The sequence below is a fragment of the Sciurus carolinensis genome, chromosome 10 (genome assembly GCF_902686445.1).
Source record: "Sciurus carolinensis chromosome 10, mSciCar1.2, whole genome shotgun sequence".
NCBI classification, from domain to species: domain Eukaryota; kingdom Metazoa; phylum Chordata; class Mammalia; order Rodentia; family Sciuridae; genus Sciurus; species Sciurus carolinensis.
In genome coordinates, this window is record NC_062222.1 from 33,899,008 (window position 1) to 33,913,302 (window position 14,295).

At 34.1% G+C, this 14,295-nt stretch overlaps 1 protein-coding gene across 1 annotated transcript in view; it reads left to right on the forward strand.

Moving 5' to 3' along the window:
- The window catches only part of Etfdh (electron transfer flavoprotein dehydrogenase), a 25,985-nt gene continuing 11,690 nt past the window's right edge, over window positions 1–14,295 (forward strand). Inside the window, exons 1-7 of the mRNA XM_047566177.1 lie at window positions 1–356; window positions 5,276–5,416; window positions 5,823–6,052; window positions 7,395–7,476; window positions 8,264–8,382; window positions 10,623–10,700; window positions 13,484–13,630. Coding sequence (XP_047422133.1) covers window positions 323–356; window positions 5,276–5,416; window positions 5,823–6,052; window positions 7,395–7,476; window positions 8,264–8,382; window positions 10,623–10,700; window positions 13,484–13,630 — 831 coding nt within the window. The 5' untranslated portion in view covers window positions 1–322. The remainder of the gene's footprint in view (window positions 357–5,275; window positions 5,417–5,822; window positions 6,053–7,394; window positions 7,477–8,263; window positions 8,383–10,622; window positions 10,701–13,483; window positions 13,631–14,295) is intronic.

The following is a 14,295-nucleotide window of genomic DNA, read 5'->3' on the forward strand; positions in this document are numbered from 1 at the left end:
GGGCTCAGGAGGAAGTCCAGGCTCAATCCTCAACCTCAATCCGCAGGGCCCCTGGGACTTGAAGTCTCTTTCTCTTTCGCTACTTGACCCGGAAACCTGTTCTTGCTATCGCGTCATGCGTGGCGCCCGCGCAGAGCTGGAGGGAGGCGGGGACGCCGCGAAGCAAGGGCGGTCGGTGGAGCAGAGAGGCAGACTAGCCGGGCTATAGGTGTATCCTGACAAGTGATGGCGCCCCCCGTGGCATAGAGGTCCAGCGCGCTCCGCGAGCCTCAGACAAGTTCTTCCGTGGTGTCCGACAGAGAAAGTCCTGATTGTTTTGAACATGTTGGTGCCGCTAGCCAAGCTATCCTGCCCGGGTGAGAGGGAACTCCTGGTGGGGACAAGTGGAGGAAGGTGAAGGAGTTTGGGCGAAACGGACTGGGCCACACTTCGGGGCTGTAGACACCCTTTCCCTCCCACCTCTTGTCTATTTTCTCAAGCTATAAATTAGGGCAGAGGTCAATGCTGTTTGCCTCTGGAAATGAACCGTGGCTTCCTCCCCTTGGTGTTGCCCCAATTTGAAGAATTAACATCTAGGTTAAAGGTCATGCGCAGAGCAAAGTTGTCAACACGGCTCCCTTAGTGGACTCCTGAATTGAGTTTTCCCAAATCTTCGTCCTAACCCAGATCCCGAAGTTAAGGTGCCATACGTTGCCTTGTTGAGAATGGAAAAAATAATATTTATACAGTTTTTCTTTTTGGTCCTGACTTGGCTTGTCTTGCAGTAATCCTGGTCCAGTCTTAAGAATTTGAAGTCTGATCTGTCACTTCATGATTAACATTCATATGCTGCCCAAGTCACCAAACAATATCTGGAATTAGGAATTTTTCTGCATTGTCTAAAATTAACTAGGGGCTTATCATATGGGTGCACCTTGCTGCTGTTAGATGTCTTTTTTTTTTAAGTTTTACTTAAAAACAATGTGTACATATCTTTTTAAATTCAAACAAAAGTTTAGAGGATCTTGAATTCCAAGTTATAACTTGCTACATTTTTTATTGAAGTTTTGGTTATAGAATAATCCTTAAACAAGAATACATGTTACAAATTCAAGGATGTTTTTATTAAATTTCATGAAAGTAGAATTCTGTTAAAATTGGCCCCCACAGTTAGAATTTTGTTTGATGTTTCTGTTACCCATGAATCTATTGTGCACCTAATGCATGGATATGCTTTGTTTTGTAGATTATCTGTATTGTCAGATGCTATCTGCTCTACAGCCTAATTTAGATGCATTCAGTCTTGGCCCAGTAACTCTTTCTCTTTTCTTTAGATGCTTATTCATTGCCATTTTCCTAACCTGGTGTTAGCACTACTGTGAATAAGCAGTTGGTCTCCTGTGTTTTATCAGTGTGACTGATATGATGATATTATGGGTTCAGTGGACTTTGTGACTTGACTTCTTTACCAGAATTCAGTCACAGTGCCTAAATGTTGAACTCTCTAAAGTGAGATATCAGATTTATTTTCAGAAAAGATTGTGACTTTTTTAAATCCCCTGAAAAAAATCAGATTCCACGTCTTCCAAATATTCTCAAGCAAATCAGTAGTCATACAAGCAGTAGAATTAAAGTTTGTCATATTCCAGTCATCAGTTTTTAGAAGCAGATAACTTTTGTGTGCTAAACTATAATGTATCATATAATATTCTTTTTAAATGTTGAGCTCTGGAACTTAGTTCACCATAAATATACATATATGTGTTATATATTATTTATATATACATATACACTTTTTCCCAAGATTTAGGATTGGTAAAGCATTATCTAAAACTTAATAAAGGATCTTCCATACTGTAATTTTTTATTTTTTTATTTATTCTTTTTAGATATACATGACAGTAGAGTGTATTTTGACATATACATACATGGAATACAACTTCTAATTAAGTTTACTGTTGTTTTTAGTATGCATTTACAAGTAGAAAAAAATCATTTTCTTGCCACTTCTAAGATTCCAAAAATAGGTTTATAGTGCTTAAAAGACTTTATAGAGTTCAACTATTCCAAACCTTTTCCCACACTGCTTTCCTCATAATCTTTTGTAGATTGATGCCAGGTTTTTAACTTTTTAAAAAAACCATTTTATTGGGAAGAGTGAAACATAAATATTAATCTAGCCAGCACAGTGATGCACACCGTAATCCCACCCATTTGGGAGACTGAGACTGGAGGATTGTAACTTTCAGGCCAGCTGCAGCAGCTTAGCAAGACTCTATCTCAAAATAAAAAGGACTGGGGATGTAGTTCAATGGTAAAGCACCCTTGATTTTAATCCCCAGAACTGGGGTGGTGGGGTGGATATACATATACGTTCATCATGAAACTAGGTACTAAAGACTAAAAATAAATAGCATTTGCCAGGCTGATCTTTTTTTTTTTTGCCAGGCTGATCTTTATTGAAACATCATCTCTATCTAGTTCATTGAAAAGAAAGAAAAACTTAATTTTACCACAACCTCAGATTTGATGACCTCAGGGATAATTTCAAATTGATTAATCTCATAACTTGACATAACGTTAGAAAGAATTGAGACTGAGTTTGAATTTTTATTTATCTTCTGTAAGTGGGGATTGTAATTACCTCATATATCTCATAAAGTTATAAAGGATAAGATTCTTAGTCATCAGTGTGTCCATTAAAGAGTATACAGTCCAAATCCTTTGAAATTCTTTGTTGATCTTTGCTATTTCCTTTTTACAATACATTTTTAGAAGTTTGTTCATTTTTAGTAAGAGACAGTTTAATAGTTAGGAAAGGCCTCATTGTTGTTATACCAGAAACTAAACAGATTTGCAGGCTCACGTGTGACAGTTGTTAACTAGGAAGGCACCTATCTAGTTAACAAGTAGGTATTTAAAACTTGCTTTGTGTAAGACATACTAGATCCTTCATCATAGTACTTAGAAAACAAAGCTTGACTATAAACTTAATAGCAAATAGGTAGGGAGAAGTAACTTGCTAAAGATTTCTTTGCTATTAATAAATTCAAACACCAAGTAGACTCCTCTTTTGTCTTTCTGTGGCTGGCTTCTTTCATTTTGCAATATTGTTCTCAAGGCTTATCCATCTTATAGCATCTATCAGTACTATTATTTTTGTTTTTATTGCTGAGTATTATTCCATTGCATGGGTACATCACCACCCATTTACTATTTTAATTTGTGTTTTTCCACTTCATAGCTATAAATATTTTTGTCAGATTTTTGCATGGACATGTTTTCATTTATCTTTGAAAGCCATGTTTAACCTTTAGAGGAACTGCTGCACTTTTTCCCAAACAGGTTGTACCATTTTATCTTCCCACTAGCACTATACGAAGGTTTCAGTATTTCCATATCCTTGCCATCTTAGTGGATGTAAAGTAGTATTTCGTGGTTTTGATTTGCATTTCCCTCCGCTCAGTGATGTTGAGCATCATTTAATGTGTTTCTTTGGGAAAACATGTATTCAAACCCTTTGCCCACTTTTTAATTGGCTTATGTGTCTTTTTATTATTAGATATGATTTCTTTGTATAGACTTAAGATATTCTAGATACAAGTCTCTTATCACATATATGATTTACAATTATACCCTCCCCTTGCATGGATTATCTTTTCACTTTCTTTTTTAAAAATACTTTTAGATGCAGATGAGCATAATACCTTTATTTTATTTATTTATTTATTTATTACATGGTGCTGAGTATCAAACCCAGTGCCTCACACATGCTAGGCAAGCACTCCACCACTGAGCCACAACCCCAGCCATCTTTTCACTTTCTTAATGGTGTTCTTGGAAGCACAAAAGTTTTTAATTTTGATGAAATGCAGTTTAATTATTTTTTTCTTTCGTTGTAGGTGCTTTTGGTTATCATATCAAAGAAACATTGCTCACAATGGTTTACATCAGTAGTTTTATAGTTTTAGCTCATATTTCAGTCTTTGATCTCTTTTTTTGAGTTAATTTTTGTACTACCATAATCTTTTAACTTTTTATTTCAAAATAATTTTTAACTGAGATGAGTTGCAAAGATAATACAGAGTTCCCATATACCCTTTGCTGAGCTTAACATCTTACATAACCATGGTATAATTATCAAAACAAAGAAAGTAACATTGATGAAATACTATTAATTGACTACAAACCTAATTCATATTTCTTTTATCTGTCCCAGGATTCAGTCAAGAGTACCACCTTGCTTTTACTTGTTCTTTTATTGTGACAGTCCTATATTAATTCTTGTCTTTCATGACCTTGACACTTTTGATGTGTACTTGTCAGGGATTTTGTAGAATGTCTTTCAGTCTGAATTTGTCTTGTGATTTCTCTTGATTACACAGAGTTTAAAGATTTTAAGAGTGTACTCTATGGAAGTGAAAAACACTTTTCATTGCAGCATATTGGGGTATGATATCAGTAGGTCTTGCTGGTGATATTTAAACTTGATCACATGGTTAAAGTCATATTTCTCTACTGTAAAGATAATATTTTTCTCTTAATATTCCTTCTTGCTAGGATCTAGTAAGTCCAGCTCACACTCAAAGGGAGGAAAATCAAAGATTTTATGGACATATCTCAGTTTTTTATACTGTGACTTTTCCATCAAAATCTTTGATGGAAGGGAATTTATTTGACATAAGGAATAGGATATACTTTTTTTTCCAAATGACTTTCTAGCTATTTTTGTGCCTTCTGAGTAGTAACTATCTCCTCATGATTTGGAATGGTATCTTTATCGTATACTACATTCTTTTGTGTATTCTACTTCTGAACTGTTTTTATTTGTTCATTATTCTGTCCCTTCTTGTTTAATGATATTTTAAGATATCTAAGATTATAAACTTTGTGACAGAATGTTAATGAATTGCCCATCCAAGAAAGAATAGAATCTGCTTCCATTCGTATCACTTTTTAAGAACAGTCATTCAAGCTGTGCTCAGTGGCATATGCCTGGAATCTCAGTAGTGGCTCTGGAGCTGAGACAGGAAGATCACACATTCAAGGTCAGCCTTAGCAATTTAACAAGGCCCTAAGCAACTTAGGGATAGCCTGTCTCAAAATAAAACATTTGGAAAAAAAAAAAAAAAGGTCTGGGGATGTGGCTCAGTGGCCCCTGGGTTCAAGCCCCAATACCAAAAAACAAAAACAAAAACAACAACAAAAAAAAACAGTCATTCAGCTTATATTTTTTTCAGTTTACTCCTAAGAACTAATTTTTAAAAATAAAATAATGTTCGTAATTTTTATACAGCCTATCATTGCTTACATGCCTTAAAAATTAAGAAAAATTATCTACCTCTATGTGCTACAAGATGGTCTTCAACTTCTGTTGTACCTCGAATTACTACCCACTATACTATTTATCCCCGGGATAAGGACAAGCGATGGGAAGGTAAGTAATAATTTGTGTGAAGTTGTTGAAACTTTTCTAGATAATTTATATCATTTTGTGGAGGGAAATATTTTATTTTTCATGATAGTTTAAAATCATTAATAATATTTTATGGCTATACCAAATATGTTACATATTACTACATATATAACTAAATATTTAATAAATTCATGATAATCTCAAAGTAAAAAGTTGCTTTATGGAAGCTAACATAAGATATGCACTGAAACAGCATCAAATTCATCAATAATATACCTAGTATAATATTTATGCAAAGCACAGAGGGAATTTCTATAAGTAACACTACAGCATAGCAGGTGTTTATATACCAGCATGTAATTTCTTGTGATTATTAGGTCATGTTAATACCAGAATTTTAATTTATTTTTAACTTTTTTCTTCTCAGGCGTGAACATGGAAAGATTTGCAGAAGAAGCAGATGTGGTAATAGTTGGTGCTGGCCCTGCAGGACTCTCTGCAGCTATTCGTCTAAAGCAGTTGGCTGCTGAACATGAAAAGGAAATTCGTGTGTGTCTAGTGGAGAAAGCTGCTCAGATAGGCGCTCATACCCTCTCAGGGGCTTGCCTTGATCCATGTGCTTTTAAAGAACTCTTCCCAGACTGGAAGGAGAGGGGGGTATGAAAAATTGCTTCTTTACTGTATTTCTTTTTCAAAATTACTGGACTAGAGGAAACCCTTTTCATATCATTCTTTTCGGGGATAATTATATACATACATGTATGTTTAAATTTGAAAAGAGCAAAAATGTTGACTCTTACCAGAATTATATTGACTCATTTTTATATAATATTATATTTATGTATTGGACTTAATGGGAAGGCATGACTTTGGGAAGACCCAAGGTATTTTTGCTTTTTTATTTTGAGGGTTTTTTTTAACTTGTTTCTATAGGAGTTTGTATTATTGTTCTTAAAGTGTTATGTGAAATTTTCTAGAACAATGCTATATCTAAAGCCAAAGAGGATAATCTAATTTTCTAAAGAAATAAGTTGCTGTGTCCTCTCATAACCTTACCAAAAAAGCTACAGTTGTGATATGCAGAGGACCAAGACCTAGTCTTATTGCTTTCAAATATAATTTCTATGAACTTTGTTAAAATCTTACAGTCTCGGTTATTTTATGCCTATCCTGTTTCAGGGTTAAAATACTCAATGTCTTTGAATACTTTGGCTGAAGAACAAAAAGTTCATAAATATTGGGCTGGGGATGTTAGTGGTAGAACATTTAACTAATGTGTGAGATCCTGAGTTTGATTCCCCAACACAAAAACAAAACGAAAATCAAAAAAGCATATAAATATCATCTGTATTCTTTAAGGAGTAAATTTCATTTTGCTCTCCTTTCCAAAAGATCATGTTCTTGGAAATAAAAGTACTTTAATTGTGCTCAATTAAATATCTTGTCAATATTATAGCAGTAATATCATTGAATTATTATCTGCATGATATCAATTCTGATAGAAAACATTTTTTGTTTCAGAGCCCTTTCTTGGCATATACACACACATATATTTGACAGATATAATTCATTGTATATATGTTAATTGCCTTTATCCAAAGGAAAAAGAAAACTTCTCTGGTCCCCCCCCCCCTTCCCCCCAAAAAAAGCAAGAAATTTCAACTTGGAGTCAAGTATCTAGGGCCAAACTCCTATAGGGACATGGGACATGATGTTCACTTTGCAAAGATGTTTCCCAGGCCCCCAAGAAAGGGTTTCCTGGAATGTGAAACTGGAAAGAGGCTTATTTGACCTTTAAAAAGATGTCCATCCACTCAAAAAGGCAGAAAAAGAATTCATAGTTCCAAGATTTTCAAAGGAAAGCCTGAAAGGAAGGAGACAGAGGAGGTTCCCTTTCCCTATTATGTCAAAAGAATTCAAAAGGTAGTTGGTTTTTTGTGGGTTTTTTTTTCCCCCTTAAAATTAAAACTAAAACTTTTCTTTCTTTCTTTGTTTCTAGGCTCCACTTAACACTCCTGTAACAGAAGACAGATTTGGGATTTTAACAGAGAAATACAGAATTCCTGTGCCAATTCTTCCAGGTAGAGAATAAATAGTTCTAGAATGGTGAAATTCCACAGCTGAAAGGAAGTACATTTCATTGGCGAAATCCCTTTGCAGATGAGAAAACTGATATCCAGAGATTTGAAATGCTTAGCCAAAGATATACAACTAACTGGTGGGAAAGCAGGACTGGAACCCAGTTCTTTTTTTTTTTTTTTTTTAACGTATATTTTTATTTTTTTTAATCTTTATTTTTATTTATTTATTTATATGTGGTGCTGAGAATCCAACCCAGTGCCTCACACATGCCAGGCAAGCGCTCTACCACTGAACCACAACCACAGCCCCTAGAATTCAGTTCTTTTTTTTTTTTTTTTTTTTTTTTAGTCTTTAGGGTTTATATGTATGTGTGTGTGTGTGTATATATATATATATATATATATATATATACATTTTTTTTTTTTAGTTGTAGGTGAACTCAATACCTTTATTTTATTTTTAAGTGGTGCTGAGGATCAAACCTAGGGCCTCAGGCATGCTAGGCAAGCACACTACCACTAAGACCCAACCCCAGCCCCAACCCAGTTCTTTTGACTTTCAGAATTGTAATAGTCTTGGAAGCCAACCAGGAATTTTTAATGTTTTAATGTTTTTAATTTAGTAAATTAGAACAAAATCAAAATTATAAAAGACATTTTGAAGTTATGACCATCAAGATAATGTGAACATACATGCAGAAATACATGTTGATTAAAATTTTAAGTATACTTTTTAGATGTTTTGTCAACAAAAAGTCAGATTTACAAATTAAGCATGTATTTGTAGGTCTTCCAATGAACAATCATGGCAATTACATTGTACGCTTGGGACATTTAGTGAGTTGGATGGGAGAACAAGCAGAGGCCCTTGGTGTTGAAGTATATCCAGGATATGCTGCTGCTGAGGTTTGTATAGTTTTATTTTGTCTTTAATATTTGTGGGAAGCAATCTCTTTTTCTTCTGAAAATAAACCAAGAATATTTTAGAAGTGACTTAGGATTTAATAATTATAAGATTGAGGACCTTAAAAGGATCGAATCTGAAAGTACTCAAATTCCTTATACCCTCATCAAGTGATTTCCCATCTTCTTATTGAACACCGTAAGGAATGAAAATACTTCTTTTGGTGTGTAGAGTAACAGTAACTTCTCCCTCCCTTATACAGAACAGAAAATATGGTTTTATGCTATATAGAACAAATATATATATATATATATCCTCTTTCAAGGATAACTTTCCACTTATAATTATGCCCTACTCTCTCCTTTCTCACCTTTACCTTGGAGTTTTTTCTTTCCAAGGCTAAATATTCTTTTCATTCATCATATTATGTAATTTGAGTTCCTTAAGCATTCATGTTGCTGTCTTCAGGACACATTTCCTTTTAATCCCCTTTACAAATGAATCACCTACTTCACCCAGAATAAATAAAGTACTTTAAGCATAATGTAGAACAGGACTGTTATGTTCTTCATACTAGAAACTTCTCCCATTTGTTCCCTCAAAGTACTTTTCTTGGCAACTACATCAAACTGTTGATCCTCATTATGTGGTATTGGGGAAATTACTAAAATCTCCCACCAACCCAGAAGAATCCTCTTCCACAAATTGTTTTTAAAAAAGTTTTTTTAAAGAAGTAACTTTATTATTGACTGAACATTAAACCAAGACTGCAAAGAAAGTCACAACTCAAGAAAGAAATCTCTCTTTTCTAAATAACCAGATAGATACAATGTGTAACATATACAATATTTGTCATTATTGAAAGGAAAAATAAAAGTTGTATTCTTTTGATAATCAGCAAATTACAGCTTGGAGTCAGGCAACTAGCCCAAACTCCCACAGAGACAGGAAGACAGGATGGCATCCTCCTTGATGTTCACACTTCAAAGTGATGACTCCAAAGCCCCAAGAGGGACATCCCTAGGATGTTAAACTGTCATTGTGTTTATTTGGATTTTTAAAAAAGACTCCCAGATATCTGAGACAGATTAAGCATTTGCAGTTAGAACTTGGCTAGAGGAAATGCTAAAAGAAAAGTGAGAAATGGGGCAGTTCTCTTTGGTACTGAGAAAAATTCAGATTTTAAAAATTTGTTTTTACTGTTATAGTACATAAGTCAAATAAAACACAGATTCCCTGTATTATACCTGTTGTTACAAATTTGTTTTCCCAGCTGATTCATATGCATTTGGTTTTTTGGACCCTAGTGTGGGATTTTGCATTTCTCCTTATTAGACATTCTTGATTGGGATCAGTGTCAAAATCACAGGTAGGTGATTTGTAGAATCCATGATTTTCACTTTTTGATTATATGCACACACTGAGAATGTCTTGTATTTTTCTTCTTTTCCTAGATTCTTGTTTTTCCCCCATACTCCTTTTTCCTCGGTTTTTTAATGATTGTTACCAATAGATTGATCTATTTTTCCCAGTTTTGTTTGTTTTAGTACCCTGAGCCAGACTTCAGTTTTTTTCCCCCATATCTATTCCTCTTAACCTTGTTTTACTTTTCCACTCTCATGCTTCTTTATAATCTGTCACTTATTTCCTCTCTGAAGGGAAATGCTCTTTGGAGAGAAAAGTACAAAATGTATAATGGAACCACTTAAGGGTTATAGAGTGATATTGTTTCTCATTTACAGAATTATACTTTTTATCCTCCTCCTTCCTTCTTGATCAAAAATAAAGTATAATCACTGGGAAGTCTTTAACCTCCTCTTGTATTTTTGTATTTTGGGGTCTGAATTCATTCAAGTTAGGCTTTCTTGATACTTTCTTTCTCTACCCACATTATTAACCTCTCATTACAGATTCTTTACATATGATTTGGTATCTGAAGAGAGCCTCTTTTTAAATATTATGTTTCTTTTAGTAACCTCTTTTTGCCTCTTCCTTTTCTTCCTAATAAAGGTTGTGGCGTTGCTTTTATTTCCATCTGTTTGAGTCGTGTTCTTTTATACTCCAGAAGAAAGTACCTTAAAAGTGTGTCTCTTTTTTGCCTGAACATTTCAAAACCTATAGCCTGTTTTTCTATAATCTAGAGAACATGTTCACATTCTAAGAAATCCAAGGCTATATACTCTTCCTTTTCAAGGTTAGTATGTATCCTGAGGTGATAAGAAATTTGTTTTTGTTATTTTAGGTCCTTTTTCATGAGGATGGTAGTGTAAAAGGAATTGCCACTAATGATGTGGGAATACAAAAGGATGGCGCACCAAAGGTAATAGTAACATGGCTACCAAATTGACAAAAAAGAACTGACTCAAACTTGGTAATTTATGTCTTGCTCCAAACTACACATTAATTAGGTGTGTTTTAGAATATAATTATTAATATGGAATATTTTGTTAAAAAATATAGAAGCAGCTTTGAGCTCAACATGATGTATGCAAGTAGATAAAACATTTAAGAATAATTTTTTAAAAAGATGAAACAATTCAAGCAGATACACAACAAAGACATTTCAACGATTTTATTTCATACAGTTGATGAAGCAATCAATAATGTATTACAACCAGTCAATGAAAGTTCAGAATATAATCACGTGTATGTAAGTCATCAGTCACCTGCACACAGTTTTCATTCCAGTGGTTAAGAATCATTTACGTCATTATCAGTAGGTGAACATCAATAGGCTTTGACTTGATTTTAACCATCAGGTCTTTTGGTAGATGTAAAACTGGTTGCCTTCCTCTCATTCAAAATGCACACCTGAATGGTTTTCAGATTTTCACAATTTGTGTTTTTGAATCTAAGGAAGAAAAAACCATTAGTTTATAGAGCTCCCATATATAAGGTTCATTGGAAAGGACAAGGAAAAAGTACTTTGCTTTCTAATAAGAGCAAAACACAAATTCACATTCTAATTAACTGTATATGTGTGCTTTATTGTCTGGTTTCTCAACTAGATTATAAACTTCATGAAGACAGATCATGAAATGATCTAATGCCTGGCATAGTGCCAGGTACACATTAGGTCCTCAGTAAATGTTTGTTTATGGATAGTTTATATTCCTTTCTACCACTCTTAAACAAAACTAGGAATCCATCTAGTTTGCTCCAGTAGATCTTTCTGCTTCTCATTACTAATTGCTTAGAAAGCAAATGGCAAAACTTATAAGTTATATCTATTTCAGGGCTCCTTCTTTATAGCAGTTTAAATGGCTACATTAGAAACATCTGAAGTCTTGGGGTTCATCAAGTCCTGCAGTAGAGATAAAGAAGCTGGGTTTGGAGGATTTGTTTGTTTATTGGGTATTAGGGATTGAACCCAGGGATGCATTACCACTGAGCTATATCCCCAGCCCATTTTTTGATTTGGAGACCAAGTTGCTGAGGCTGGCCTTGAATTTGAGATCCTGCTTCAACCTCCCAAGTCACTGGGAATACAGCCGTGCACCACCATGCCCAGTGAAGAAGTAGTTTCTTAAAACATGTACTAATGTATCAGGAATTCTGATTCATTGACAGGTGTAGAAATAATTGTTACCTTGTAGTAACAAAAGAATATTGGTTTTTTTCCCCACCTTATGACAATTTATTATAAATTATAGAATTTATAATTATAAAATGTATTAATTTATCAGTAACAAATAACACTACTCATTAATGTCAACAAAATTCACACAAATTCTACCATTCTGATGCTTCATTTTTTGTGTTCTCAGTTGTTGAAAAATTTTTTGTGTTCTGTGTACATATAAAAAATGTATTTTGTATATTATATTCATATAGATATAGATATAAAAGCATAGAAGCAGGGTTTTGTAGCGCACATAGTGGGAGGCCAAGGCAGGGATCACTTGAGCCCCTGAGTTGGAGACCAGCCTGGGCAACATAACAAGACCACATCTCTTAAAAAAAACAAATGAACCTAAAAGGACATAGAAGAGTGTAATGGATTCTTAGTGTTTGGGACCCAAAACCTAAGTTTTTAAAGTTTGAAGTGGAAAAAAAATCAAGGATTTTGCTTCCTCTGTTGTAACATTCTTTATGTAACACACTGTAGTTAGGTTTTCCTCCCTGACATTTCACTGAAACAGCTCTCGTTGGAGTCAGATACCTCAGCTTGCCGATCCACTAGTCGGTCTGTCTTTTCTTACTTCACCTCCTAGTTTATACATGTATGCATATATTGATATGAATAAACATTTCACAAGAAAATTAAGAGTTACCAATAAATGTGAAAGATGTTCAAACTCTAGTAACCAAGATAAGTTAATGATGAAATAACTCTTACCATTGAGACTGAAAACATTTAGCACCAAGGGTGCTGATCTTAGCAGTACTTAACAATGGAACAACCTAAATGTTCAACTATTGGAATTTGGTTGAAAACTTGAGAATCTGTTCAAGTATTAAAGATAAATGCTTTATATAGTATATATTGCTTTAGGCAAATCAGTTTATAGTGTGAAAATAATTGTGAATTATGTCATTATAAAACTCTTAATTGTATGGCTATATCTGTGTGCACGTATACATGCAAACATGAATTAAAAAAATCAAGAAAGATATATTTTTAAGAGATTTTCCTGATTATTGTTTTATTTTGCTCAATAACTTTATTAAGAGTATCTCTACCATGTATCAGATATAAATGCAAAATATGTTAGAAGAGAAAAATGCTCATTGTAGCTCATGTTATAGGAGGAAAAAGCATTCCATTTCCTATATACTGTTTAGCTCTATATAATTTTCTATTTGTAGAAATTTCCTGGAATGATTCATAAGAAATCTGTTTAAGTGGTTTTTGCTACTCATGGTAAAACTGGAAAATCAGGAACAGTTAGAAAATGGCCTTTTCACTTTATATGCATTTGTAGAGGACTTTTTTTTTGCGTGAGCATCCTTTATTGCTTTTTTTAAAAACAAAGACACAAGATATAAAATTTAAATTCCACTAAAAACAGCATTCTTAGTTCTGTTTCTAGTAGTATATATTTGCACTGACTTTTCTATACCTGAATTAAGACTGACCAGAATATGATTTTCTTCTTTTAGACAACATTTGAGCGGGGACTCGAACTACATGCCAAAGTCACAGTTTTTGCAGAGGGTTGCCATGGACACCTAGCCAAGCAACTATACAAGAAGTTTGATTTGCGGGCCAATTGTGATCCCCAAACTTATGGTATTGGACTGAAGGAGGTATCCTGATTTGTTATTACAATTTTAATTTTGAAATGTAGAACTTAAGTTTTATTGTGTTGTTTTTAATATCAATTAAATTTCATTGTATTTTTCATTGACTTAAAACATTCGTTAAGCTAAAAATATTTGGGATAGTTTTCAAAGGGCTGGAAAATATTACTGGCCAAATTATAGGCCAAATTATTACATCTTGGGCTGGATTTGTAGCTCAGTGGTAGAGCGCTTACCTAGCATGCGTGAGGCACTGGGTTCAGACCTCAGCACCACATAAAAATAAACAAAGACGTTGTGTCCATCTAAAACAACATTTTTTTTTAACAAAATTACATCTTAAAATTGTTTTATCAAGTCATGCTCAAATGAGTCTTTAATATTTAAACCTTGATTTTTTTGTCCATAATAATACCATCTGCCCTAGTAGAATCAGATCTGTTATCTGTATACTATTGTAGGATGATCATATTCTACAAAATTCAAAATTGTAAGATGAGCCAGACATAGTAGCCCACCACTGTAATCCCAGCTACTTGGGAGGCTGAAGCAGGCAGGAGAATCACAAGTTTGAGGCCAGCCTTTGGCAACTTCAAGACCCTATCTCAAAATAAAAACTAAAAAGGGCTGGGGGTGTTACTCAGTGGTAGAGCGCCCAGCGTTCATTCACC